This window comes from Denticeps clupeoides, chromosome 2 (genome assembly GCF_900700375.1).
Source record: "Denticeps clupeoides chromosome 2, fDenClu1.1, whole genome shotgun sequence".
Lineage (NCBI taxonomy): Eukaryota > Metazoa > Chordata > Actinopteri > Clupeiformes > Denticipitidae > Denticeps > Denticeps clupeoides.
This window is the reverse complement of record NC_041708.1, coordinates 32,886,083-32,912,887: the sequence shown is the minus strand read 5'-3', so window position 1 is coordinate 32,912,887 and position 26,805 is coordinate 32,886,083. Positions and strand designations below refer to the sequence as shown.

Sequence of the window (26,805 nt, the reverse complement as noted above, 5' to 3'; positions counted from 1 at the left end):
CCGCCACACGGTGGAGCCCAGACAGCCCGCGGCGCGCCGTGCCTGGAAAGCAGAAGTCCGAGGACTACATAACCAAACAACTAAAAAAGAGAGAGAGAGAAACTTTTCAGCGAGGTGATTAACAGAGACGCGCTTTGGCCACGTTTCCGCTGTCCTTCTCGTTGCTTCACTTGCCCTGATTCGTCGGCGATGGGTTGACCAAAGTCCCCGAAACTTTGACAGATTGCAAAGTTGATGCGGCCATTGCCATAGATCCCTTTCTTCTTTTCTGGGGGGAGAAAGGAACCACGCGTGGCCTCCTGCGCGCCATGCTCGTGTCCAACGTGAGCCTGGGCTGCGCGTGGTGCGCCGGCGGCGACAGCGCCAGCGGCGTCCCGGAGGGGACCTCCTCCGGCCGCACCCTGAGCCCCACCGGACACCTGGTGGTCGCGGTGTGCCTGGGCTTCATCGGGACCCTCGGCTTCCTCAACAACCTGCTGGTGATCGTGCTCTTCTGCCGCTTCCGGATGCTGCGCTCGCCCATCAACTGGCTGCTGGTGAGCATCTCGGCCAGCGACATGCTGGTGTGCGTCCTGGGGACGCCGTTCAGCTTCGCGGCGAGCACGCAGGGACGCTGGCTGATCGGACCGGCGGGCTGCGTGTGGTACGGCTTCGTGAATTCCTGCCTGGGTAAGTTTCGTCAATCCGTCGTTTTCTGTATTTAACTTTTATCTATTTATTTATTTATTTTGCGCGTGCACTCGCGGTGCTGATGCTGACCAGACTGTCCATTCATTCTAATTCATTAAACCCTGTGACGAGTTAAGGGAACCACGACAATATATATATATATAATTGTTTTTATATAAACTGGGTATGTTAACGGTGAAAATATCTGGAGTGCATTTCGCGCCACAGGAGACGGAACCACGAGATGATATTACTGTCGCATGTCGCCTTAAAGCACTTTAATAGACCGATTCAGCAGATCAGCGCTGTAATACACGCCAGGGGTCGGGCTGTGCGTGCATCTGTACGTTTTTGTGTTGTGTATGGCAATACAGCAGCCATACCCGGCGTGTTTACTACAAACCAGCAGGCAGCAGATTAGAGTGGATTTAAAACGTATAGGTCGACCTGTTCGACTTGTGGAATGTGTGATCATCTCAACATCTACCTCAGAACCCCTGGATATGAAAAGTGCACGCAGTCCTGTTAAAAATGTCAGGTTTCATGTGATGTAAAAAAAATTGTAATCACAATAAATCATGTGACCTGTACAGTTCAAACAAAACTGTAGGGGTAAAAAAGTACAAATAAACTAATACACTTGCTATCAATTAAAGAGACTCATTGTTGAAAGGTGTCAGTCAGCATTCGATATACCATGGAACACAATAAACCCAGCCAGGACTGTTTGGCAAGTGCTGCTTGTGTACTGCATGTACTACACATGTCTGGATGGCGGAGTAGAACCGCATGAAAATGAGATGGTCTGATGGGGCCACAATTCCAAAATGTATGTTTTGAGGAGAACAAGCAACACTTCGAATTAGCACTTCGAAGACCATGCACATGGTTAAGCACCGCGGAGGCAGAATCGTGCTTCGGGGTTGCTTTTAAGCTGGAACTGGGGCTTCAGTCAAGGTACAGGGAACTCTGAATATCAGTCAGAGTGTAAGTAATAGTGGGATAATATTTCCAAATCAAGGTGTGCCATGTTGATAGACACCTGCCGAAGATGAAGGAGTGCTGTAATTAAATCAAAAGTAGCTTTAACAACATATTTCCCCTACTTTCTAAGAATATATTTAATTTAAAAAATGAATTGTACATGTTAGAGGTCATGTTAAATGCGGGAAAAGGTTATAATGATTTTGTGTGAGTTCAAACCTGCCATTTTAACAGGTGTTTGTGCACTTTTTATATTCCATGTGAAAAAGCAATTGCATTTTTGATATTTCATATAAAGCATTAAACACTGAGAGTACATCTGGGCACTTCGGTCATTAGTGCTTATTGTGGTATTATGGTAATTAGTTTGAAAAACCACACTCTCCTTCGCTCTCTGTCATTTGGCAATACCTGTGAGTAAGTGACCCATCAGCATTGATTGACACACAGCCATATAAGGTCATGCGTTAAACAAGGGCTAGTGGTCCTTCTTCTGATTGACCTCAATCAGCAGGTATGTTGTATAGCAGCTTTGATTAGGGCTGATCAGGCCCCTCTCCAACTGTGTGGGGCTGAAATAGTCAGCCACAGTGGGAAAAAATGCCGACAAGACGACTGTACATTATAGTCTTATTATAGTCTAGAGAATTTTTAGAAGAAAGAACGAATAAGCAAAATATTCGTCTGTAAAATTAATCTGTGACATGGTTTGAGTGTCATTGTCATGACATTTTTCATGACAGTTAATAATTATGTGGAAGTGGAAAGAGTATTGTTCCTGGGTATGTAGCCACATTACTATAAAACTGTTATTAACCTCTAAACTGTTATTAACAACTAAACTAAAGAATATAAATAAGCCCTCAGGTGTGGGCTGTGAATATATGTGCATGAATATGTGGCGTCCCCTCCTGGTTATGTAACTTTTACAAGTGTTTTAACAAGTCCCAGCTTCTAGCATTTTAAGACCCCCAGAGTCTCCCCCCTGCATTTGAATCCAATTATTTTTGTCTGGGTCCGTCTGTGAAAGTGTCACCGCTGTAAATCACCGCCTCTGTGCCGAGACCTCTGGCCCAGGTGCTCGAGTGCGGTGCTAACAACGCCAAGATGGGCTTCTGAGTCCCACTGGGAGAACATATATGCAGCATAATGTGTGTGCCCACTACGCAGCCTGTCGGCGGATATTAAGGAGTGTGTGTAGGGCGCCTCGCTGCAGGACCCGGTTAGATTGATTGACAGCCCTGACGTGTAGGTCCTGCTTGCACGCCGAGACTCTGCGGCACATCTGGTGCTCTCTGTTTAAAGTTCATAATTCAAGCCTTCTCTCCAGCCTGTCAGTGAACACGCATGCACAGACACACTGTTTGCCCTCTTTTATTGCTTTGAATATCTACTGCCCAGCAGTCTAGCCAAAAGTTTCTTCACGCACCGTTCAAGTTGAATTTATATTGTCTTATATTGTCAGTTTAGATAGATATGTATTTTATTTACAAAGATTGTGCCAGAAACAAACAAAAAACACACTTCACAATGTGCATTTTCTGGTTGGGCAGGTCCAAAAGGATTTGTAGAGAATATGTTTTATAAAACTTTCTAAAATAAGTTTAAGATAAAAAAAAAAAAATCTAAAAATGTACTTTTTCAAGGAAAATGTACTTTGGTAAGGCCGAGGGCACCCAGTTTTACTGAAACATGTCTTATCTGCATATGTGAGGCTATGATTACTTTACAGTAAATTACATTAAGTGACAGTACATTAGCAGAGACTTTTATCCAAAGTGACGCACAGATGAGGAATGGCACATAAGATTTAGAATAGTGCATATAGATGAGAACATCCTGGACCTTGATTGTCATTCAATGAAGGTACACAATGCTTGTTCTTCCATTTATAAGATTTTTAATTGGGGAACACTAATCAATATATACATATTGCACAATATATACACCGATCAGCCACAACATGACAACCTGCCAAATACTGAGTAGGTTGCCCGTCGACTGCACTAGACCTCTGGAGGTATACAATGCTATCTGGCATCAAGCTGTCAGTAGCAGGTCCTTTCTGTCCTGTAAATGTTGAGGTGGTGCCTCTATGGGTGGAATTTGGAGTTCCTCAAACTATTCCTTGCAGATTTCCCTGTAGAGCGTTGTCCAGAGCATGTCACTGCCTTCTTCCCACAGTACATCTTTGTGACATGTTTTGCCCTTCTGACACCTTTCTATCAGCACTAGCTGATGGAACAGCAGACCAGGCTGCGCTCTGCATGCAAATTAGTGACCCTGTTTCTGATTCAGGAGTTCTTTACTTCTTTGGGCCAATTTTGGTTGTCCCTAACCACTACAGACCAGTGATATTCCACACGCCCTGCAGATTCTAGAAATTCTATAGCACATTTGTCCAATCAAAATGAATGTACTTCACGTCAAAGATGCGCAAATACTTAATCTTGAACATTGTTTCTGCTTCCAACACATCCACTTCAAGGACAATATGTTCAGTTGCTGTCTAATAAAATCCGCCCACTGCCAGGTGTCACAGTAACAAGATAATCAATGTAATACACGTCAACTGTCAGTGGTCATAAAATTATGACTGTCAAACATGTATTGAAGGAGTTCCCAGAGGTGTTTAGCACTTGTTGGCCCCTTTGCCTTCACTCTGTGGTCCAGCTCACCCTAAACCATCTGGATTGGGTTCAGGTCCGGTGACTGTGGAGGCCAGGTCTCCACTTTTTGTTATGTACGTAACTCCACATGTGTTCATTCATAGTTCTGATGACTTCAGGGAGAATCTACCAATGTAAATAGTCATGAAAATAAAGAAAACACATTGAATGAGAAGGTGTCTCCAAACTTTTGGCCTGTACTGTACACGCACACACATTTTGGATTTCCCCTGTGGTCACAGTTAATTCATTCTCGTGGCCAATCTCATTCCCAAACAACTCCACTTGGGTCACATTTTGTTGTAGTGGGTACAATTTATTGGTGTGTATGCTGAGTCCCAGTATAATTACAAAACACTTCACAAATTATCCATCTAGGGAACCCAGATGCCTAAAGGCTGAACAGTTGTTGACAAGCTGGAGAGAATGCCACAAAATTAGTCCCAAATAGCTTTCAAAACTATTTTCATAATATATAATAGGGTTGTCAATCAATTGAAATAATTTAACAAATTATTTGCACATTTTCATGATCATGATTAACGACTAAAACTAGTCTTTGAAACTGCAAGAGACAAAGGTGGGAAAGAGGCTGTAATGAGGAGTGATGGGAAGATGATCTGGTCATAAAAAAAATAAAAACAGACTGAAAATAGTTCAATAGCTACACCAGGCTGAAAAAAACATCAGAACCATGTCACATGGTACTGGTTACGCCTGATGACACACTGTCAGTGTCATGCCACACCGGTAGGTGAGGGAAACACAGATGCTCAACATGTTGAGGGCAAACATGTATTTAATAAAGAAAAACAAAAAAAACAAACATGGTGTTGGTGGCAAAATAATGATTCAATAAACAATGCCTTTGCTTTTGATGGGTCCTGATCACCCAAACCTATTAAGTGGCATCTGTGAGTGATCAGTACCTCTATTTGAAAATGCGCATGCAAAAGATGCATCATCTGAATTGGCTCTGGAACTTTACACTCTGTCTCCATTTATAAGCAAGGACAGACTCTGGCTATAAACAATATCGCTTCCACATCATGGGACAGTAAATAAAATGCAGTTGTGTTAATTGCGTTTATATATTTAGTGGATGGAATATTTGTGAATGAATTGCAGCAATTAACATACACATGTTGTGAATAGTACAGGGTGGGCCATTTATATGGATACACCTTAATAAAATGGGAATGGTTGGTGATATTAACGTCCTGTTTGTGGCACATTAGTATATGTAAGGGGGCAAACTTTTCAAGATGGGTGGTGACCATAGTGGCCATTTTGAAGTCGGTCATCTTGGATCCAACTTTTGTTTTTTTAATAGGAAGAGGGTCATGTGACACATCAAATTGGTAATTTCATAAGAAAAACAATGGTTTGCTTGGTTTTAACATAACTTTATTCTTTCATGAGTTATTTACAAGTTTCTGACCACTTATAAAATGTGTTCAATGTCACCAACCATTCCCATTTTATTAAGGTGTGTCCATATAACTGGCCCACCCTGTATAATAACATCATGTCAAATGAAAAGAGGAGGAGCCAGGCGCAAATCAGTTCCAAACCATATATTTTATGTAAAATGGACAAACTGGGGTATGCTTGGCAAAAAGAGAGGTTGGAAATGAGGAGAGGAAAGGCGCTCTCACACCGTTCATCATCAACTCCACCTCTAATCACTTTACGTGAACCAAAACAGACTCAGACCATGACCAAGACTAAGACAAGACGGCAAAACCGCAAGAAGGGGAGATGCCAACACATTGCCCCGACAGGTTCTGGTTCAGTCTCGAAACCCGTAACGCTGGTGCACTGGAACGGCAGGAGTTCTGTCAGGCTCCGCCGTGACATTTGAGAATGAATGTAACAGATTTTTAGAGAAACCACCTCTGCCATGCATACTGGACACAGAAATCCGATGCTAGTAGCACCAAGTAGAAATGGGCGGAGTGGAAATGAGATTGCGTGATCACAGTTTATGACTGGAGGGAGGTTGACCATGACTCTGGAACGTGAGTGTTTCTTTTTTTTTTTTGTTGTTTCACTCATCTCTCCTGCAGGCATTGTGTCTCTGATTTTGCTGTCGGTGCTTTCGTACGAGCGCTACTGCACCATGGTCGGCACCACGCAGGCTGACGTCACCAACTACAGGAAAGTAGCGGCAGGCATTGCTTTCTCGTGGATATACTCCATCGCCTGGACTCTGCCCCCACTGTTTGGGTGGAGCCATTACGGCCCTGAGGGGCCCGGCACCACCTGCTCTGTCAATTGGCAAGCCAAGACGGGCAACAACGTGTCTTACATCATCTGTCTGTTCTTCTTCTGCCTTGTCCTTCCATTCATTGTCATCATCTACAGCTATGGTAAGCTGCTGCAGGCAATCAAACAGGTAGGTTGGAGTCTGTTTTGTTGAAATAAATGTTGCATGCATTTCTTTTCAGTGAAGTGGGATCATATAATGACATTAGATTCTGATTCAATGCACCTGAAAAGAAGCACCAATTTTAATCCAATGCAAATAGATTTATATGTTAAAATCTGAATTAATGAGGCAGTAGTCATCTAGCCACTTGGAACCAATGGGTAATGGGCTCAAATCCCAAACCAACTGAGGTCCCGTTGAGCAAGGTACCGTCCCCACACACTGCCGACAACTGTTTGGGGCACACACTACATTGGTGTGAACAAAATTACAGTAATTGGTGAAAAATGTTCAAAATCAGTGATTCAGTGCATTAATACAACATTAATGATTGTATTTTATCACTGACCTAAAAAAACAAGTTGCCTTTAATGAACAACAATTTATATGTTTTATACTAAAACCATCTTACAAAAACCGAGCTCGGAATTCTGAATGTCACGCTTTAAGGAAAAAGCCTACCGTGTCACGGCCACCTTATCATTAAAATAACCCCAGAGATTCAGCCATTTAAATGTCAGCTCGGCGGTGGTTATTCACACCTCTCCTGCGTGATGTGTAGCACTCGTCTCAGTCTGCTAGTGTCGTGAACAAATGGGAACAGATTGTGCACTGCTAATATTTTGATAGTTTCAGTAATTAAAAGTGAATCCATGACGGCTGACAGGTTTGTACCACTGCATCCATGAGACGGAGCAGGCTGTATAGTGAAGCAATCAATATGCTTTTGCTCAACCAAACAGTGTTTTGCTAACTACTGATTGTGTGTGTGTGTGTGTGTGTGTGTCAGTGTGCCTTGTTTATGTCCTCTCTCTATAGACACTAAAGTCCATATTCTTTTTTTGGGGGGGCACATTAGATAGATTTTTTTTAAAGGTAGGAGCACCGTCTTCTTTTATAAACGTCCTTAGAGTCTGCCCGAAGGAATCTGCCAAACAAGGCAATGTATTCTAATTTAAAACATGACAAAATTCTCAGCTTTTACATCTGTGATTAATATCTTCCTTTGCAAAGGAACAGGTTTAATTCGAATCATGATTTATGACTTGTGTGAATCACTGAAAAGATTTACAGACTGAAAGAACTTTTTATCAGTACCTAATTTGTAAGAAGAGCTTATCGTAGGAATGTTTATGATCATCTGAAGCACTTTGTGAAATGTAGGTGCTTTTTTTCACAGCCCCTCCGTTGGCTTAAACTGTGTTTAATAGGCACTCTGTTCAAGTGCTGAAAACACTTCAGGATGTCTGAAGAATGATGAAGATCTCTACCACATTGAACTTACTGTGACAATGTGAGGACGTTTTTTTTAAAGTAAAGTAAGTAAGCGGAAAAAGTTGTTTGCACACTATAATGTTACAGATCTTTATCAGGCTTAAAGCACTGGCAAAAAACCTATAATACAAAAATATACAAAAATCTTATATTAACTCAAACAAAGAAGAAGGGTTTTTTTGTGGATGTGCTATATTTACAGGTAGGGGTTTAAATCATCCACGATGAGTAATTTATATAATAATTAGCATTTGTGAGAGCTGACAACGATTGGGCTGGTCAGTTGTCATATTCTGGGTGACAGAAATAATCACACACTGCCAGAAGGGTAGTTGCTCTTCATGAAGAAACAAGTTAATTGGTGATGCTTTATCTATTTATTCTAAGTATTGATTATACCTTCATGCCCCACTTGGCCCCAGTATGAAAATGAGCGTCCCCATGATCTCTAAAGACCATATCACATGCCAAATATACATTTGATAATAAATGAATAACCTGTAAAAATGCAAGTAAGTACCTCTGACATATGCACAGTATTAAATGCAAGGCTTCTGAACACATTTGTTCCAAGAGAGAGAGAAGTCTTTGTACTGCAGCTGCTGGCAAATGAACTGTGAGAGAATCTAATCAGACAGCTGCAAACACCCAGATGTGCAGTACAGGGTTCTTCCCTCATGGTAAACATCTGCTGGGGCCAAACACAGTTTGGTTGAATGATGAAGCCAGCAAAAAGTTAGTTGACAAAACACTGAGCCATTATTTCTGCCATAGAAGACGCAAGCTTGGGAGAAAAATGTCCTCGCATTAAAATGCATTTATGGCCCTTTGCTCTGTAGGCCTCTGAATGGCAGTTATTATGTGTGTCTGAAAGTCCTACTGAATCTCATTTTGAGGGGAAGGTCATCTATAGATACATGCACAATGAGGCCCAGCAGCTGGTGCGTGACACAAATCGGATGACCTGGTCCAGGCTCCGATTTTATTGCTGGACTGCTTTACAAAAGCCTGAGCGCAGCAAATGCATTGATTCAGTTGTGGATGCGCCCAGAATTAAAGAACCGAAGTCGCAACAAGAGCACAAGGCCAAGTGCTACTTCATCGCCTTCTTTTTTTGGCATTTTCTAGCAGGTCAATGTCCCAGTAGATATTGCAAAAAAGATTTTTTTTTTGGTTTGGTCCTAAATGAACCTTGAATGCATATAAAAGACAGATGAAATGCTGCAGACCTTGTGAAGTGTAGGAAGACTAAAGAAAGTTTGCAAGAGACAGCAGCAGCTGCGCGAGCGAACGTCCTGATCTCCGCCAGGTTGACTTCGTTAACCTTGGTCCGCACTGTGCTTCTCAGTCAATAGGGACATGGGAGGCAAGGTCGGCCCACACAGAGGAAGCAAATTAACGCGGAAAGGGCTGAATTCATAGCCAATTAGGTGGTGACAACATGACACTCCAGCCTGGACAGAGAATAGCGCGTAGCCCAGCTTCAAGCTGTGTCACCTGGCCGACAAATGAGAGGTGACAGTACAGAAGAAAGCCCGATACAGAAATGAACTCCTGCTGCATTTATCCTACGTGCTCATATATACTCTTAGCCAAATCATCACCTGCCTACACACCAAGGCACGCAGGCTTTTCAGCAGCAAGTAATGTGTTGGTTTCAACTTTTTCAATGACATGAAACCCTTTTTTTCTGGTCGGTAGATGATTTATTTTGTCAAGATAAGAGTTGGTTTCAGTTTACCCACTTGTGGTAATGGCTTAGTGCTTATGTTATCTGAAGCACAGGGTTCCAGGTAATGAAGTCTCTCTCTAGACACACAAGGGCTGTAGCAGAGCTGTAATGAGAGCAGATATCTTTTTGTTGCACTTCAAAAAAAAGAAAAAGAAAAAGAAAAAGGTTAGACCTGTCATTTTGTTCCAAAACATTTAGAAAAAAATTGTTCTCCCTGGATTTTAAGGGGAAAATGCAATGTTGAGTCTTCCCAATGCGGGAGATTTTTTTTCAACAAGGTTTATGTATCTAGCATGGAGGATATAATGTATGATTCAAAACTCAGATCATGGGCACAATATGCTTGCACGTCTGCAACTAGTCATGACAGGCTTCCGGGGAGTAGTGTGATGGGACGGTGCTTTGCTCAGTGGCACCTTGGCGGATCAGGATTCGAACCAGCAACCTTCTGATTATGGGTCCGCTTCCCTAACCGCTAGGCCACCACTGCCCCAAAAGTGAAACAAAGTGCACAATATAGTAAAACCAAGGCTGTCAGTTTTAATTGGTTGGGATAAAGAATGCAAGCTAGTTTGGTCTAAGGCACACTATATTCCAAATCAAGTATAGTTTTCCCGAATGCAAAGACAGACACATGCAACTGAACGGATCCAAGGTGGGGCTTGGAAAACGTCTGGGTGTTCACCAGCACAAAATGATATCATGTAGGAAGAAATCCTTCAGAAATGTAAGAAAACAGTAAGAAATCCATTCCTGCACTTGTAATGGAAGTGCCTTTCAGTTTGTGTTTAATTTTTGCATGCCTAGCAGGGAGGAGCAGTAAGTAATGAAACGGAAGCGAAGTCGGCTTTGTGCTTGATAGCAGTTGCAGCGGTGGGGAATGTGTTGCAGCAAAGGTGAATCTCTCTTGACAGTTATTGACTGATGCCTTCTATATCCACATGCAGCAAAATCAAAAGCTCCTTCACCTCCTTGGCCTCTACAGTACCTGTAGTGTCTGTGGCAGAGAGAGTTTATATATATACACATTCAAGGTCACTTTTGGTTTAGTCAGCATCTGAAAGTTGATGGTTGAGGCAGACGGCAGAAGGTGGAGTCCGTGATCTTTTATGGTTTTAGTTTGGCGTTTTCTGACACACGCACACACACACACATGGATACCAAAGCCATAGCTCCCTCTCTCTCAGAGATGTCACCTGACATGTCTTCTTTTATGAAGACATAGTATGTTCTTTAGTGTACCCTGTTGCCACAGAATTCTGCACACAGAGCCAATCTATTTGAACAATAAACACAAAACACAATAAAGGGGCTTTGCCGCAATCTATTGCCTGTTGATTTATTTCATACTAATATTTCTGATGAATTGCCTAGCAGCTGTTGGCACTGATTTCTGATGTGTATACCAGGGTGAGCAAAGTTGCAAAACCTAGTGAAAAAGCAGTTGGCTGTACCAAGGGTTTGTGGGGTTTTTTGGTGCAATGCTGTAATTACTAATTAAGGGACTGGTTGGCTCAAGAGTCTTCTTTAATGGGTTTGGGTGGCTCACCTCCTTAAATATTGTTAAATTCTTCTTATTGTGCACAATACACTCTAATTTCACATTTAATTTCTCATTTCTTTTTTTCCCCCTTAATTTTGACAGCAAAATTAGCCAGGGGTTTGCCTACCTTTTCGTACAATTTAGTCTATACCGGCATAGTTATGCTGTAACTGTATGCAAAACATTTCTTTTACTTGCATACGTTGTTTAAAACTATAATACATGTAAAGATTTATTATGTGCTGAGATAAATCATTTGTGAATGTTCCAGGACGAATGCATATGCACGTCTCTCCCAGCCCCAATTTGAATAATTAAGCATTACATTGAAACAACTCCACTGATCCTACCATTAAGGAACAATAAGTTCCTTTTAAGTTCTTACAATGAAGGTTGCTGTAATTTCTGGCCCCAGTGCTGCCTTTTGGTTTATTCGCAGCGCAGCCTGACAACGCCGTTTAATTAGCTTTAGAAACTAAATGCATGACAGCATTTTCTCCCCTCAATTGTTTGTGGAAATTGGAGCTTTGGGTAAAAGAACTGCCACTAAAAAAAGCTACTTAGGCTCAGTTAGAGTGCAGTTATTTCTCATTAAATAAAAAACATCAAGCATCACTCCCCCAAGCGCGTATGAAAAAAGAATGAAATCGAGGCTGTTTGTTAAGGTACGCTCTGGATCAGTCGCAGCATCACAGTGCTCATCCTCAAAGCCATGGGTTGAGCACAAAAAGAAGGCTGCCATTGATAAAACCTGACCAAAGCAAGGCCAGAATTGGCGCTCCCGGCCAGACCTCCTGTGATTTTTGACAGGAGATTAAAAGCACAAATGACACCGACTGTCAAGCCGAAGTTGCAACGTGTCTCTGTTTCTGATGGTATCCTTTCTCATAAGACATCAAAAAGAAGCCTTGTGAAATGTCAGATAGCATCATGTTAACTTCTTTTTGGGGCAACAATATTTTCTTTGAAGGACCGATATATTAAAACCCCTCAGGTGGAAAAAAAAAATCCCACGAATCTCGATGTTAAAGGGATGGACTGGTGGGTTCTGCAATCTACTTCAAGAACCAGGAGCACTGAATCTCCTTCATGCTTCTGCATTTTTCTGCCTCCATCCCTGATAAAAGAAGTGCAGAGAAGTCTCTCCATTGCAGCCTGTCAGAATACACAGTGATTCGCTGAAATGGGGCAGTGGATTGTTCAGGAATGACAAGTTCATGGTTCCATTCCCCCCAACTCAGTCTGATCAAGAGTCTGTGGGATGTTCTGAAATAACAAGAGCAATCCATGGAGGACCCGTCTCACAACATAAAGGACTGTCTTCTGCTGACATTTTTGTGAACCCCATAAAACCTTATTACATAACACAAAAAAAATCCTCTTTATAATTTAGAAACTGCATTTTATATGGAAGGCGTGTCTGGACCAACCTACCAATGGCACAAAAGGGGCAGTGGTGGCCTAGGGGGTTACGGAACCGGCCCCATGATCAGAAGGTTGCCGGTTCGAATGCCAAGGTGCCAAGGGTGATGGGTTAAAAGCAGAGGACGTCACGTCACTTTCACTTTTTTTTTTTTTAGAAAAGGTGTGTTGGGTTTGGTAGGTCTTTCCTGAGCTGCATTGTCCTTTGCAGGCTGCTTGCAGGCATGTGCTTCCCTATGGAGAAAATTTCAGTAGGATCTGCAAAATAACACCTCCATATTTTGCAGTCGATCACAGTCTTGCCGGTGGCATTTATAAAATGGATCTCTTGTTTTGCTAACAGGAACATTTTTTTCCGTGTCTTCGTGCCACGTGAGGTGAGGGAGGCACAGGCGCACGACATTGTGAAAAGCGGTGAAACTACGGCACGGTGGACGGAAACACACAAACATTCATTTGGGAAAATGCTACAGCAGTGGACCTAACTCATTCAACAGACATAATGATGCTTCATATTATTTCTGTACTTTTGCACAGTAAAATACATGTTTCACTGTGTGGTGAATTAGAGAGAAATTTTCTGCACCTAGTGCATTGCTGAGGAAACGTTGCAAGTATATGGCAGCATGACATCGTGCCAGTGTTCGAAAAACTGTCATTTTAGCCCCGATAAATGTCTTTTTCTCTGCTCCCTAAGCGTTCAGCAGTCTGTCAGTGTTTTGCAAGCCGTCAGTCACAACCTGATGATTTATTGCTAAGATTTTTTTCCCTTCTTGTACAAAAGGTCCATTTCCAACAGCTGGAGGGTGAGGTGAAATCTGCCCAGAAAAACTACGAATTGGGACTTTGTGAGATGTAAAAAGGCCAAATGCATCCTGAGTGACTGCATAAACACCACATCCACAGTGGTTTTTGTTAGAGGGAAATTTGTATTAGGAGCACGCTGTTGATAATTACAGACAATGAGATGCTTCTATCATCTTTTCTCTACTTTTTTCTAATCTACAGATGTAAGAAAATAATACACTAATATTCATTAAGAACCAGTGAGAGTGCATAAGAATGTAAGTCAGTGCGTAAAATGTTTTTGATGCAGCATTGTAAACGTAACAAATCTAAAAGTTGGAGGGTTTTGTATTTTGCATATGTTTATTGCTTGGACTTAGTGCTTCATAATGATCAATACTTTTGACAACTGCTATTAGCAAGAGAAATGACAGCGGATTTAATTATTCACAGTAATGATAGGATGGGAGGTTGTAATTTGTTGGCTGGCCTTGTGCAAGGGTTTTGAATGGCAGAACTGTGAAACAAACATAACAATTTCCTGTGCTCCAACTATCCTAGTGTAAATGCAAAATGCATACGTCCTATTTTACCTTAATTACATGAATACATTAGTATACAGCTATATTCAAAAATATGGTCTATACAAACCATTTTCTTCTGTAGAAGAACATTGCCCACTTCTCCCGTGGACAATAGTTGAGTATTCGGAGCTCATTTATTCCTGCCGCCTGCTATTGCTCAGAGTGTACTACATAATATACCTGCTGTGTGTGAGTGTGCGTGTGGCTGTTATCAGCCCTGCAGCCCCACAGCGGACGCGTTGTAAGGAATCCGGCAGGGGGAGAGAGCGGGAACGGGTTCTCCTGGGAGCTCTTTAAGCAGCTGAACGATGAGCCCCCCAAACCCACCTGTCACCGGGGCTCCAGAATGACAGATTCAGCAGAATTTACTTAGCCAGTTGAGGTGGCAACGTACTGGTGTTCCCTTTTTTTGGTGTTGTTGATCCAAATCAATCACTGCCTGTCTTTTTTCCATCTTGTTCTTTGGTTGTAAGTAGGTCAAATTGGAATCTGGCACAGAGCTCAGATGATAGGCCAGAACTCTTGGTCTACCTCCCACAATTCAGAGTCAGAGCCAGCAGCCGAGTGGGTCACTGATTTTGGTTCAGTGTGCACCCCCCCGTGAGTCGTGATAGCATCTCCTGAGCTGCCACTCGTTAATCCCAGCGTGCCGGAAGAAGCCCCTGCCCACGCCCCCTAGGTCCATATGCCCAGCTGAGTGGCACTTCTCAGCAGCGCATTTGGCCCCTGCCCACCCAAGGCCTAACGCCCCTGTCATCAACGCAGCGCTGGCTCAGCCCCTTAGAGAGCTCAGTGCACCCTGAGGGGAAATAAACCATGCATAGTGCTGTTTTATTTTGCCAAATGGAGGTCCTCTCTTGCTCCAAAATTGCTACCCTATGCAGCCGGAGAAGGCATCCTGCTCCAGAGATGTTGTGCTCAGCTACAAAATGCGCAGATTATTGTCGAAATTAAATTGACATCAGGCATTTTGTTTGTTAGTTTATTTTTTCCCCCATCAAATACACCCTCTGGAAAATGCTGACCTTTGTCCTGACTTGGTGTATGAGATGTCATTTGTCATTTGTGATTACTCAGCAACTCGTGTTAAATCATGAAGTTGCCACTATGTTGTTGTCAGCTGACGAGCTCTTTTCATTTATCTGCCATCCCACTGTGTGTATGTGTGTGTCTTTGTGTAGTTCTTGAACCGTCATGCCCCTCAGAACAACTCATAGATTAATGAAGGTCCCATTTGACAAGGGTTGTTAGATCAGAACGTTTCGCTGAAAGACACACGAACGACCGCAAAATTGATCCGACCTTTGCCACCTGGATGGCCGACAGCTCGATATTTTGGCCTTGCTGTGGGTTTTTTACTCAGCAGTACTATGACACCACAAAGACACAGCAAACTGTAATCTTCTTGTCTTCGACAAAGCCTAACTGGTGGTGGCGTGCACTTCAGCCTCACACCTGGAGACGTCCTGAGTTCTGACCTTCATTCTGCTCTCCTGCACGCCCCTGACAGCCTACGGCATCTGCCATATCCATTACTGAGCCCCGCTGGAGCAGCACGCTGACAGCCTGCCCCAACGTGCCCAGTCCGCTGAGCTCGGGATGAACCAGAGAGCCTCAGGATAGCGGCTCATTACCACAGCATTGCTCTGCTGCGAGCCAAGCGTTCTGTATACATTACACATGCAGTCACTATTGGGACCTGTATGGCTTGTATGGAAAAGGAGGAACAGAATGGAATCACTTGCTGGAAGAGGACTTTGTTATATACCCTCTGCAATTCTGTGCAACCTGCCGCACAGCAGGTAGCTGTATGACAGTATCCAGATCCTATTAATTCCATTGGGCCTCATCATCTGGTGCTCTCACAGGTCATTTTCACAGTTATTGTTCATTTGCACCGGTCCAAATCTGTTGATGGGTTTTTCATTCAGTTTGGTTTGGTGCATCACTACAGACTAAGTGAGAATGTTCCACCAAATTCATTTGTGGAGGGAGCAAGAATTTAAGTACAGGAAAATGCTTCTTTGTTCATTGCAGTGTGTGTGTGTGTGTGTGTGTGTGTGTATAGTGGAAGCATACCCACTACAATACAACAGAAGGAAGCTGAATTAGGGTCCAGGCCACCAACAACTTGTAGTTGGTGATCCACTTGTCTATTCATAACCCAGAACCACTAAGATGCCCAAACCGCTTTTGAATAGTTAAATTGTACATGAGATGATGATGATCAGTTCATGTTTCCTCCACAAATAAGCAGTTCCAGCATTCATTTTGGTAGCGAGACCCTCTCAAGGGTCTCTGTGGGATTGTGTAGCTCCAAACCCAAGTGTGATTACTATCTTCAGAACTGCCCAAATTCCACACCACTGTAGAAAAAAAAAAAAGATTCCAATGTAATTGGATGTAACGGTGCAGGTACACCCAGCATCTGTTTTTTCATTATGCTTCTTATACAAAAGGGACTTTTGGGAGACAAGGAAATATATTTCGCTAATATATTTTTTGCTGAGATTTTTGTTAAGAGACAGATTTTCCCAGTAGTAACATTTATTTCACCCTGTTTATTTGACCCAGTTCTTAATACATTTTCCAATTTCATGTATCTGTAATCCATTTTTCAATAAGAAATTGTTGATTATAATTGCATACAATGATGTCTTAATAGATTATTTTGAGATTTAATTAAAAAGCTCCCAAATGGGGCAATCCTCATGCAATAGGGGAATGGAGGCACTTTGGTTTGTGTTCTCTAATATTTTTGCTTTAGTTTTATCCTTTCCTTTTCTGTAGTGTGTGCTGTCACCTTCAGGTTCTCACCTGTCAGTCACCATTAATATTAATATCATACAGCAGACAACCAACAGCGGACCCTGCTCTCTCTCTTCCCCACCCCTGCAGTCTCATCCACCATTCGTACAAACTTTGCACTCTAATTGGCATTGAGCACACAGCTGTGCCCCTACCAGCAGCAGGTGGTGAAATCCACCACAAGGACTTTTTAACCTGCAATTCCCATCATGCCTGGCAGTGCATTCCACTTAATAGGAGGGGAGAAGTCTATGTCACTGACCTTTTAGGTCTCCTTACCTTCTCCATTCATTCATCATTGATCAACATGGTGCCATTAAAGACCTGATGAAGAATTGGTTAAAAAAAAAAAATTCCAACTCTGGCAACTCTGTGTAGGTTCAATTTATTTACTTCCAAAGTAACACACTGACAACGTGAAGAAGTGCTGGCTTTGCAAATGTTTTGGTCCACTGGCCTTAATTAAAGTACAAAATTGCAAAGGGATGCATAAGAATTCAGTAAGAGGAGCACAAACAATTAACCTCAAATCAATATGGACTGCACACAATAAAGAAGTAACCAGTCTTATGTGTAAGGGGCATTAATTGGGGTGTCCAGGCCAGTTTTGTTCAACAATGGGTCACTTTAATTAGTCAAATTCTGGAAGAGGGAAAATCCAACAAAAACTCTTACCCTTAATTGACTTTAATCAACGGTTTGATATTTTAGTTTTTCACCCAGATTAAGCTAAATTCTTACGAGGCCTCTGTTAGTCAGTGTGGTGATCCAAGTTGATCATTACTGTAAAGAGATGCACAGCCATGAAATTCAGATGCAACCTGCTGGGCTCAGAGGGGTAAAAAAGGAGAGAATGAGGGAGAACCCAAAAAAGGAGGGAACAAGGGAGAACCCATGATGGTAACCTGACAGGGATTCTCAAAGTGGTGTCCAGGGATCCTTGGGGTCCATGAAATAAAATGAAAATTTACTTCTTATTTAGCCCTTACAGTGGGGAAGGGGCATTTAAAATGAATTTCTCTAATAATTTATAATCAATTGCTTAGAATCTGTTGTGCGGTTCTAACTGAACACAGGGGACCAGTAGGTTCTATAATTTTATGACAATACAGTTTTTTTCTGGTCTGTTCAATTTCAATGTCAAACAGTCAGAATCTATGGTGCAACATTCAAAGCCATAGCTTTCAGTCACATTGGTAACACTGGCCTTCTGTAGGTGTGTGTATGTTTGTGTGTTTGTGTGTAAATGTTTAAGGTCAGATGCTTTGTACCCACTGGGAGCCCTCATAACAAAGGTGTGTGCATTAACACTAATGCATGTTGTTGCTGGGATCATTTAGAGCCATATGTAGTGTGACAATTGGTATGGGTCCCTTTAGGCTCTTCAGAGGCAGGTTTGGTGACTTCAGCTGAGAGCAGCAAGACTGAAAGCCATTTAGGGGTCTGCAGTTCAGGATTTAGAGCTTTATGATGCTGAGACTTGAAAGGCTCCACACCCCAGAGGAGCTGTAGGACTTTTTTTGTGTGTGCAATCCAACCACGGCAATAAACAAGTTGGCTAAAGTTCCAGTGCTGTGATAGAAAGTCTAATTATAAGAACCAGAACGGTATGTTTTGTTCAGAATTTCATTTGGCAGGGCAGACTCCCCCTGCTCGAGCTGCAGTTGAGAAGCAGTTTATTCCATTGTCAGCGTAACTGATTTATAGCTGAAGCCGTTTTTGTCCATCCCCCACGTATTAGAAGATTTCGCAGCAATTCGGGCCATGCTCAGCAAACCATCAGCAAAGGATCCTCAGTCTCCGATTATGTGCACAATCATGTAACAACACCCTCCACTTCTCACATTATGGATCCTTTCATGCATCTGTCCCTAATCTCACCTTCTCTCCCCTCCGCTGTGAAGGTGAGCCGGATCAACACCACTCTCAGCCGCCAGCGGGAGCACCGTGTGCTGGTGATGGTGGTCACCATGGTGGTGTGCTACCTGCTGTGCTGGCTGCCCTACGGGATCATGGCCCTGGTGGCCACGTTCGGACAGCCGGGCCTGGTGACAGCAGAGGCCAGCATCGTGCCCTCCCTCCTGGCCAAGAGCAGCACCGTCATCAACCCCGTCATCTACATCTTCATGAACAAGCAGGTGGGGGTTGAGGGTTTGCTTCCTACCCTGAGTGATCTGCAATTTGCCACGTTCATAATCAACACTTGTGCAAAGATTAGATGCATCTCTTAACAGGGAATAATTAGGGAAACTCTTTGTCAGTGAATGCTTCACTTTGAAAACTCTTCGTGTTCTCCATGAATATAAAAAATCCACCAATTTGTGTAGGCTGGAACAAAAATACACAAGGAACGTGCTTAAAATTGCCATGAGTAAAAAAAAAAATGCTTTGTTCTGTGTTGTTTGTAAATCTCTTTAGTTTCACTGTTCTTGGCACTTTCTGCAGGGTCACCACCTCCCTGGCACACTAAAAACCCACCAGAGACTGAAAGGAAAGACGAAAGGAAAGACAAAAGTTTTAGTCTTAGAATTAGTCTTACAGTCACATGTAAATGTGCTTTTTATCACAGCTTCAAAAAGGGCACTATTTTCAAACAGCAGTTGACGCTAAGTGTGGGGCTTGTTCAGTAGTGTAACATCAAACGCATGCTCAGGGTTTTTATAGATAGATAGACAGACAGGCAGACAGATAGACAGATATATATATATATAGATAGATCTATCTATCTATCTATCTATCTATCTATCTATCTATCTATCTATCTATCTATCTATCTATCTATCTATCTATCTGTCTGTCTGTCTGTCTGTCTGTCTGTCTGTCTGTCTGTCTGTCTGTCTGTCTGTCTGTCTGTCTATCTATCTCAGTCTAACTGTGGGATAATGAATACAGTTTCTACTTAACCCAATGTTCTGTTAATTTGTTAAGTTAATATTAAATGTGTATTATCCACATTGGGAGAGAAGCCTGTTTTTTTTTTTTTAAAAACTGATATTCCTGAAACCCTGCAAGTCTAGAAGTACAAAGCACAAAGATTTCTTTGTTATTCCACTCATGTCTTTTACGGCCAAACTGTCAGACCTCCTCTGTCTCAGTTTTTCTTCACGACCATCTTATCTCCTCTGTCCATTATTTTCTCTTCTTTCTGTCTGCCCGCCATTCGTTATAAGGCTTTGATTGCTGGTTTGTATTCCTATTCCGTCATTATTTCTGGCCGAGGTAATGAATTGTTCTACCTTCAGATGTACATGCAATATATTTTACTTAACCTTTTTCTGTGCTCTCTGGGGCTTTGTTTGTTGTTCTTTTGTTCTTGTTCTTGTATGTGTATAATCAGGGCACTTTAAAAGGGAATAGATTTTTTTTTGCCTGTACACGGTCCTCTGGTTGTAATTGGTTCTGTATCACTGCTGTATGTTCTCAGTGTTGTAACCAGTTGTCAGGTGAGAGTCTGTTTCACTTTTTCCCCTCTCGCGGCCGTCTGCTGCAAACAAGCCGGATGATTGCGGGGTGGCGAAGTCCCGCTAAAAAAGTTGCCACCCGTCCCCCCGAGGAAGACGCTTTTTGCCCTGTATGTCATTTTCAGTCTTCAATTCCTCCCAGCCCGTAACCATGGAAACTGTGAGTTGAGGCGAGTTGAAGACTTAAAGTGCTGTACAGATTCAAGTACCCGCCTCACGTGTGCCCGTGAGGACAATCAGCAGAGGACAGGCAAGTCGGAGTTTGCCAGTAAGGTGTGGGAGGGGGCAGAGGTTCTTCATTAGCGCCGTGTGGAGGAACGTTCCAGCGCCGGTAAGTAAATAGGATCTTCCTCTCTGCAGTGGCATCTCAGGGGATGGGACACTGTGAAGTAATTACACTGACTGATTTTCCCCCAATCCTCCAGAGACATCGGGACTTCCTGTGCTTACTGTCCCGCTCTTGAGTTAATGTTCTTCTCTGCTGATGGGGAGAACGGGTCCCTCTGGAGTTCGAGCCCATGGGCTCTGCTCGCGGCGTTGTGTACTCATCAGTTTTTAAACTGACAGGGCAAATGCAGTAGCGACAGTGTCAGCGCCATCAAAGCTGACAGTGCTGATACTCTTCTATCCTGTGCAGTTCTTGTAAGTTCTTGTACAAGAACGTCCGGAGAACCTTTTCGCGTCTGTTCCACTCTGTGAGTTCCGTGTCAGCTCTTTGTGCTCAAAGGCCAGTAATTGGGGTGCAGATCCTGCCATTCCAGCCCCACACCCCCTCTTCACACGCTGCACAGCCCAATCATCTCCCTGCCACTTCCTCCACAGCTCATTAGTCTGACACCAGCTCCGGTTCCCTCAACCTGAGAAGAACACAGGATGATCAGGGAGGAACTCGTGCTGTTATTAAGTCGTACAGGAGAGGACAGACTGTCGGCAGCCCTGCGTTCTTTCACCTTTAATGCCTGCTGCTAATGCCAGACGGGCTGTTGAGTTTAATTTATTACAACAGCCTGCCATCCGCCACGTGGTGATCAGTGAGGTTCTGTATTTTGGAAATGCTCGTACTTGCTTTAGAGTTCATTCATTGCCAATAAAACACACAGGGTGGCAAAGGATTTTTTATTTACTATTCCACTAAGCTTATCCGAGCAAGACGAGGATGGGGCAGAACTATCTACTGATAAAATGAGATTTGAACAATGAATTTTATCTTAATGTAGCCAAAAGGCAACTAGTCTTGTGTATTCAGTGTCCTTCTACTGATTCATTTCATAAAGATTATGAACAAATCTCATAATCACAGTGAGAAAAGAAAAAAAAGTAATAAAATCAATTGTGTTTGCCTAGTACGTGTGTGTATATTTGTTCTATATATGACTGCCATGTGGAACAAATTCTATTCCAAACAAATAGTCTATGCTCAAACTGCACTCGCAGAGCAAAAGCAGTGCAGCGCCTGTCAGTGAATGATGACAGCCTTGACTCGTCTTAAAGGCACAGATGCACCCGGACACACAGTTTTACTGTTGTATATGCACAATATAAATCACCTTGATGTTTAATAATATATGTTCATATTTATGAATAATATTAACAATGTTTCTATTTGTCATAAATTACAAAATAAATCTTATATAAAATGAATTTCAATTTTACATAGAAAAAACATTCACAACTACCTCATTTGGACTAGAATTAGCCCATATACAGATGTCCTACGAATGTAAATACTAGACGTAAAAACGTCATCTAGCATCACAGTCTGCTCCTTCAGAGGACCAATAATGGACATGCAAAGATGACCTGAAAAAGATGTTGCTTCAACATGTTTGTGCGCAGTAGGAATGACCTCTTTGGGACTAGATTGAGCCCTTATCCGGATGTCCTATGGACATATACTGGACATTAAAAAGATGTAAAAAAAAAACATGTTATTTGGTGTCACGGTCTGCACCTTCAGCGGACCAACAGTGGACCTGCAAAAATGACCTGACAAAGACGTCGCTTCAACGTCAATTCCTTGCACCTGTGTTAGACATCCCGGTGACGTCCCAAAAAGTTACCATGTCAAATATATTGATGTCCAAGTGGGGTCGTAGTTAGACATTACTATAGTGAAAATAGTTTTCACATCGTGCAAATGTCCAGAATTGGTCTTGGCCTGACAGATGCAATATAGACATGATCTGATGTCCACACACTGATGTCCACAAGACATCTAAAGTTTAGTGAACAACAGAATTTGTTATTAGAATGATTAGTATGACTGGGAATGAACACAAAGCCACCTGGTCACCTAGCAGCATGTCTTCTTATGGAGTTAATGATTAGAACCAGTGTCTGCCCCCCCATCGTGTCCTGTTGGTAAAACTGGAGCCTGACCCCCTTTTCCTGCCCTGCGGGGTCCCACAGCCACCCCGCGGTTCTCTGTAATGAGCTACACACGCATTTATATGTCCTCCCTCAGATCCGACAGACCACCTCTGGCGTCACCACACCGGTCCCCCCAACATCAGCCACGTCAACAATTGCACTCTCCCGAGCGCTCAGGGACCCGCCGGTCACCGCCACATGTTAGCGTCATGCATTTATCGTGACAATGATGAATGCCATCATTTAACAAGTCAGTGTGACAGTGACTGTTCCCAGATATGCTGTTATTAGTCAAATCTCCATGTTTTTCCACGTCTGTATGCAGTGCAGTTCTGACCTGATGGATGTTAAAAGGTCCTTGGGTTCAGGACGGTGGGCTTTTGTTTAAGTGAGCGGGGAGGGGGGGGGGGGGGGTCATGTAAATATTTGTACATGCTTCACTTCATCTCACTTCACCTATCTTACACTGAAGTGCCATTTAAGTGTCTGAAGTAGGCCAGGCATCTGGGGACCGTTGTGTGTAGCCACTTGCACCACCATTAACATTGACCCTCTGATCTAAAAAAAAAAAAATCCCTGTACTCTCTTTTTTCTTTGATTTCTCCTTCCCCCAGGCTCCAAAACAATCCCGCTCCCTCCGGCATCCTTTCTCTCTTTTATTTTGTGAAGAAGCAAGTGTCTCAGCAGTCATGTCACATTAGTGTGTGTCTAATCGGTTTCTTCTGTCATTTCTAATCTGTGCCAGTGGCTGTAAGCACTCTTCGGTGGAACCGGGGGATGGGGAGGGGTTCCTTCAGTGCGTCCTGGCATTTCTTGTGAAAATGTAGTTGACTATAAGTATACCTATGGAAGCGTATACTAAGTACACTACATTTTCATAAGGGATGTGATCTCTGTGTGTTCCAGGAGTAGACAACATGTGTCTTTCCACCTGTGACTTATAACTGTGTCATGCATGCGCTGATCTGAAATCGATGCTTCGCTCCCATTGGTCTGTGTAAAATGTAATGAACTGCTGCTCTGTTATCTCTGTGTAGGTGAAACGTGTTTGATTTCTCCACCTCCCGCCGATGGCGACACCAGCATAAAGCATTTGTGCCGAGGCAAGGCCTGCCGACAGTTTAATTACATTAACCCTTTTATCTATAATGAATCGTGCCACGCGGGAGGCAGAACAGCAGAAGCAGTGCAACAATGCGGCCCGGGCCGCTCTCCGCAGCCGACGTCCGTAACATTCTCGCTACTCCGGTGACATTTCCAGCTCAGTGCAAGAGCGTGATAATGTTTGACAATGGTCTAAGTTTGAATGAGGCTGCTGATTAGCGGGGACTAATCAGAGGCATTCTTTGGGGGAATTGATTGGTGGTGGGTACGGGTACGGGGCACGTCTGTCCCCCTGAGGTAATTATTGCCCACACCCTGAGCGCGAGGTCCCTCGCAAGTTAATAAACAGAACGCTTTCAATTTGCACACGAGCCAGGCCCTATTAGAGAGAAAGGGGACTGGCTGTAGCTGTGAATGTTTTAATTAGGTTCTTTATTCCCGTTTTTTTGTTCCTGATTGATCGTTCGGCACTGTGTGAAATTCTATATCAGCGTTAAACGTGTGACATCTTTAGGTGAAATACAAGAAAGCATGAATGCCAAGAGAATAATTTTCACTCTACTATTTGTGCAAAATTGATGTGTCCTATTAAAAAAGACGGCTTTTTCTCTTGTAATTTTTTTTTCTATTACACAGACTCATAACTCTTTCTTTGCATGTGTCTGTGTGTATGTGTTTGTGTGTTGCGTGTGTGCACATATTCGTTTCCAGTTTTACAGGTGTTTTCGAGCCTTGCTGAAATGCTCTACCCCTGAGAGGGGCTCAAGTTTGAAGGCCTCCAAGACCCTGAAGACGGTGCGGCGTGCCGATGGCAACGCCGTCACGTTCGCCGTGGCCTCCGCCGGTCAAAACACCACCTATGCAGCAGAGACCAACTGCCAGGCAGCCAGGACTGCAGTCACTCTCAGGCCAACCTTGTCATTGGTGGCCCACTACAGCAGCTGACCTCTGAGATGTAATGTGTGTACCGGGGTCAGTGAGCCAGCACGCCGGTACCCTGGGATGCTGTGTAAACCGCGGCCAGCGGAGGTCAGAGTGAGTGATGGTAGTCTGGAGGATTAGGATTTCACTGGGTGTGAGGAGTCAGGGGTCGGGATTCTCACTCAGGCAGGTCACGAGGTCGGATGTGGAGACAGGAGTGTTTGGCCACAGCCACAAAAGAGTAGTGTGCTCTGAATATGAGTTTCTCGTGTCATTGTGAAAGACATTTAACCATGTGACCTTTAACTTGACAGCTGAGGTGGGGGCATGTCATGAACCTTTGGTATGAAAGGTGGTACCTATTCCTCTTGTTTGCTGGATTAAGGCAATACTGTACATACAGAGCGCATCTGGTCATACTGTATAATTCACACCCCAAGGACAAATAAAACTGTGCCCAGAGGGACAATCAGCAACATTTCACCTTCAAAGCACCTCGAATAAACTTATAATCCATGCAAACGTAGCTTTAAAGATTTTCTACTCTCTCTAATGCCTTTATTCATTTGCAAAGTTGAAGCAAACAAGGTGTAACTGAATACAGGTTCATTTTTGCTGTAATTACAGAATGTCCTAACAAGTCCAAGGAACCTTTAAGCCAAGCATTTAAACATCAACACAGATTCTGTTTTGCATCATTATCATTCATCAGTCAATTTGAACATTGTAATGGTGTCCTTGCAAGGGCTTTCACATTTTTATTGGCTGGTCTATATTAAATGCAAGAGTCTATTCATAAGTGGAGAAACAGTCTTATTTTTCTCCACTTCATACCATTATGTTTAAATAATGTTGTGTATTTCACTGCTGTTCAACTTTTCAGCGGGCAACTAAATAAGAAAAACATATCACTGCTCTTTGCAAATAAGTGTAAATATGTCATGTATTAAAGATATGTTATTTGAATTCATTTTTTGGGGGGTGGAAATTCCCATGCATTGTGTGTAGGATGTAGTATGTGCTTTTAAATGCTTTGACAAGCTTTGCCTCTGCATTGTTGATTCTTAGCCTCAACTCCTGTGAGGGCTTTTGTTTGAGTAGCTTCTGCATGGACCTACATTAAAACAAGAAACCAAGCTGCTTTTTGTCTAATTTATTGTAATGCTGCATTTTATGGAAAGGTCATTTGCAAGTCATTTTGCAAGTCATTTTTGATGCCAGTTTTAAATTTGGCAGAAAAAGCCATATCAAAAAATAAAACAAGCATAAATTTGATAGTTTTTATGCTATCACATAGAATGCTATTAAAAAAAAAAGGTAACATCTGAACCTGTTACAGGAACTAATAAAAACTTCAACAATTTTACAGATGTCAAAGAGTTCATTTTGTTCTTGTTGTGTCTATGTTTACATTTACATTTAAGGCATTTGGCAGACGCCCTTATCCAGAGCGACTTACAACGTGCTTTCAAGTTACCATCGATGAAGAGATCAGTTCTGGTTCATTAGGACCCCAACCATGAATACAATCTTTTTTATTCACCCTGTTGTAGATTCTGTACCCAAGTTCGACAATAAGAAAGTTACAATTTAATCTAAATATTCTCTAAAGAGTAAGTTCTTGAGCTGTCGTTTGAAGGTGCTCAGTGACTGAGCTGTTCTGACCTCGAGGGGAAGTTCATTCCACCACCGAGGGGACAAGACAGCGAAGAGTCTAGATGAGTGTCTTCCTTTTACCTTCAGAGATGGAGGGACCAGACGAGCACTACTGGAGGCTCGGAGTAAACGAGGTGCAGTGCGAGGTGTAATAAGGGCTGTGAGGTAGGATGGTGCTACTCCATGTTTGGCTTTGTAGGCCAGCATCAGTATTTTGAACCTGATGCGTGCAGCTACTGGGAGCCAGTGGAGGGAACGTAGCAGAGGTGTGGTGTGGGAGAATTTGGGAATGTTGAAGATCAGTCGTGCTGCTGCATTTTATATGAGTTGTAGAGGTCAGATGGTACTTAGAGGTAAACCGGCTAGAAGGGAGTTGCAGTAGTCCAGTCG

At 42.9% G+C, this 26,805-nt stretch overlaps 1 protein-coding gene across 1 annotated transcript; it reads left to right on the top strand.

Moving 5' to 3' along the window:
* The first annotated feature begins 12 nt into the window (after positions 1-12).
* Positions 13-25,999, top strand: tmtopsb (teleost multiple tissue opsin b). The gene is made up of 4 exons (XM_028957498.1): positions 13-669; positions 6,392-6,720; positions 18,808-19,041; positions 24,550-25,999. The coding sequence occupies exons 1-4, from the start codon at positions 309-311 to the stop codon at positions 24,781-24,783; spliced, it is 1,158 nt and encodes a 385-aa protein (XP_028813331.1). The 5' UTR covers positions 13-308; the 3' UTR covers positions 24,784-25,999.
* Positions 26,000-26,805: the final 806 nt, after the last annotated feature.

Bases quoted from the DNA above. Each gene is read 5' to 3' on its own strand.
- tmtopsb (XM_028957498.1), top strand. From the start codon at position 309: ATGCTCGTGTCCAACGTGAGCCTGGGCTGCGCGTGGTGCGCCGGCGGC. The intron at 670-6,391 runs GTAAGTTTCGTC...TCTCTCCTGCAG, and splicing joins CTTCGTGAATTCCTGCCTGG to GCATTGTGTCTCTGATTTTG. The intron at 6,721-18,807 runs GTAGGTTGGAGT...TCCGCTGTGAAG, and splicing joins TGCTGCAGGCAATCAAACAG to GTGAGCCGGATCAACACCAC.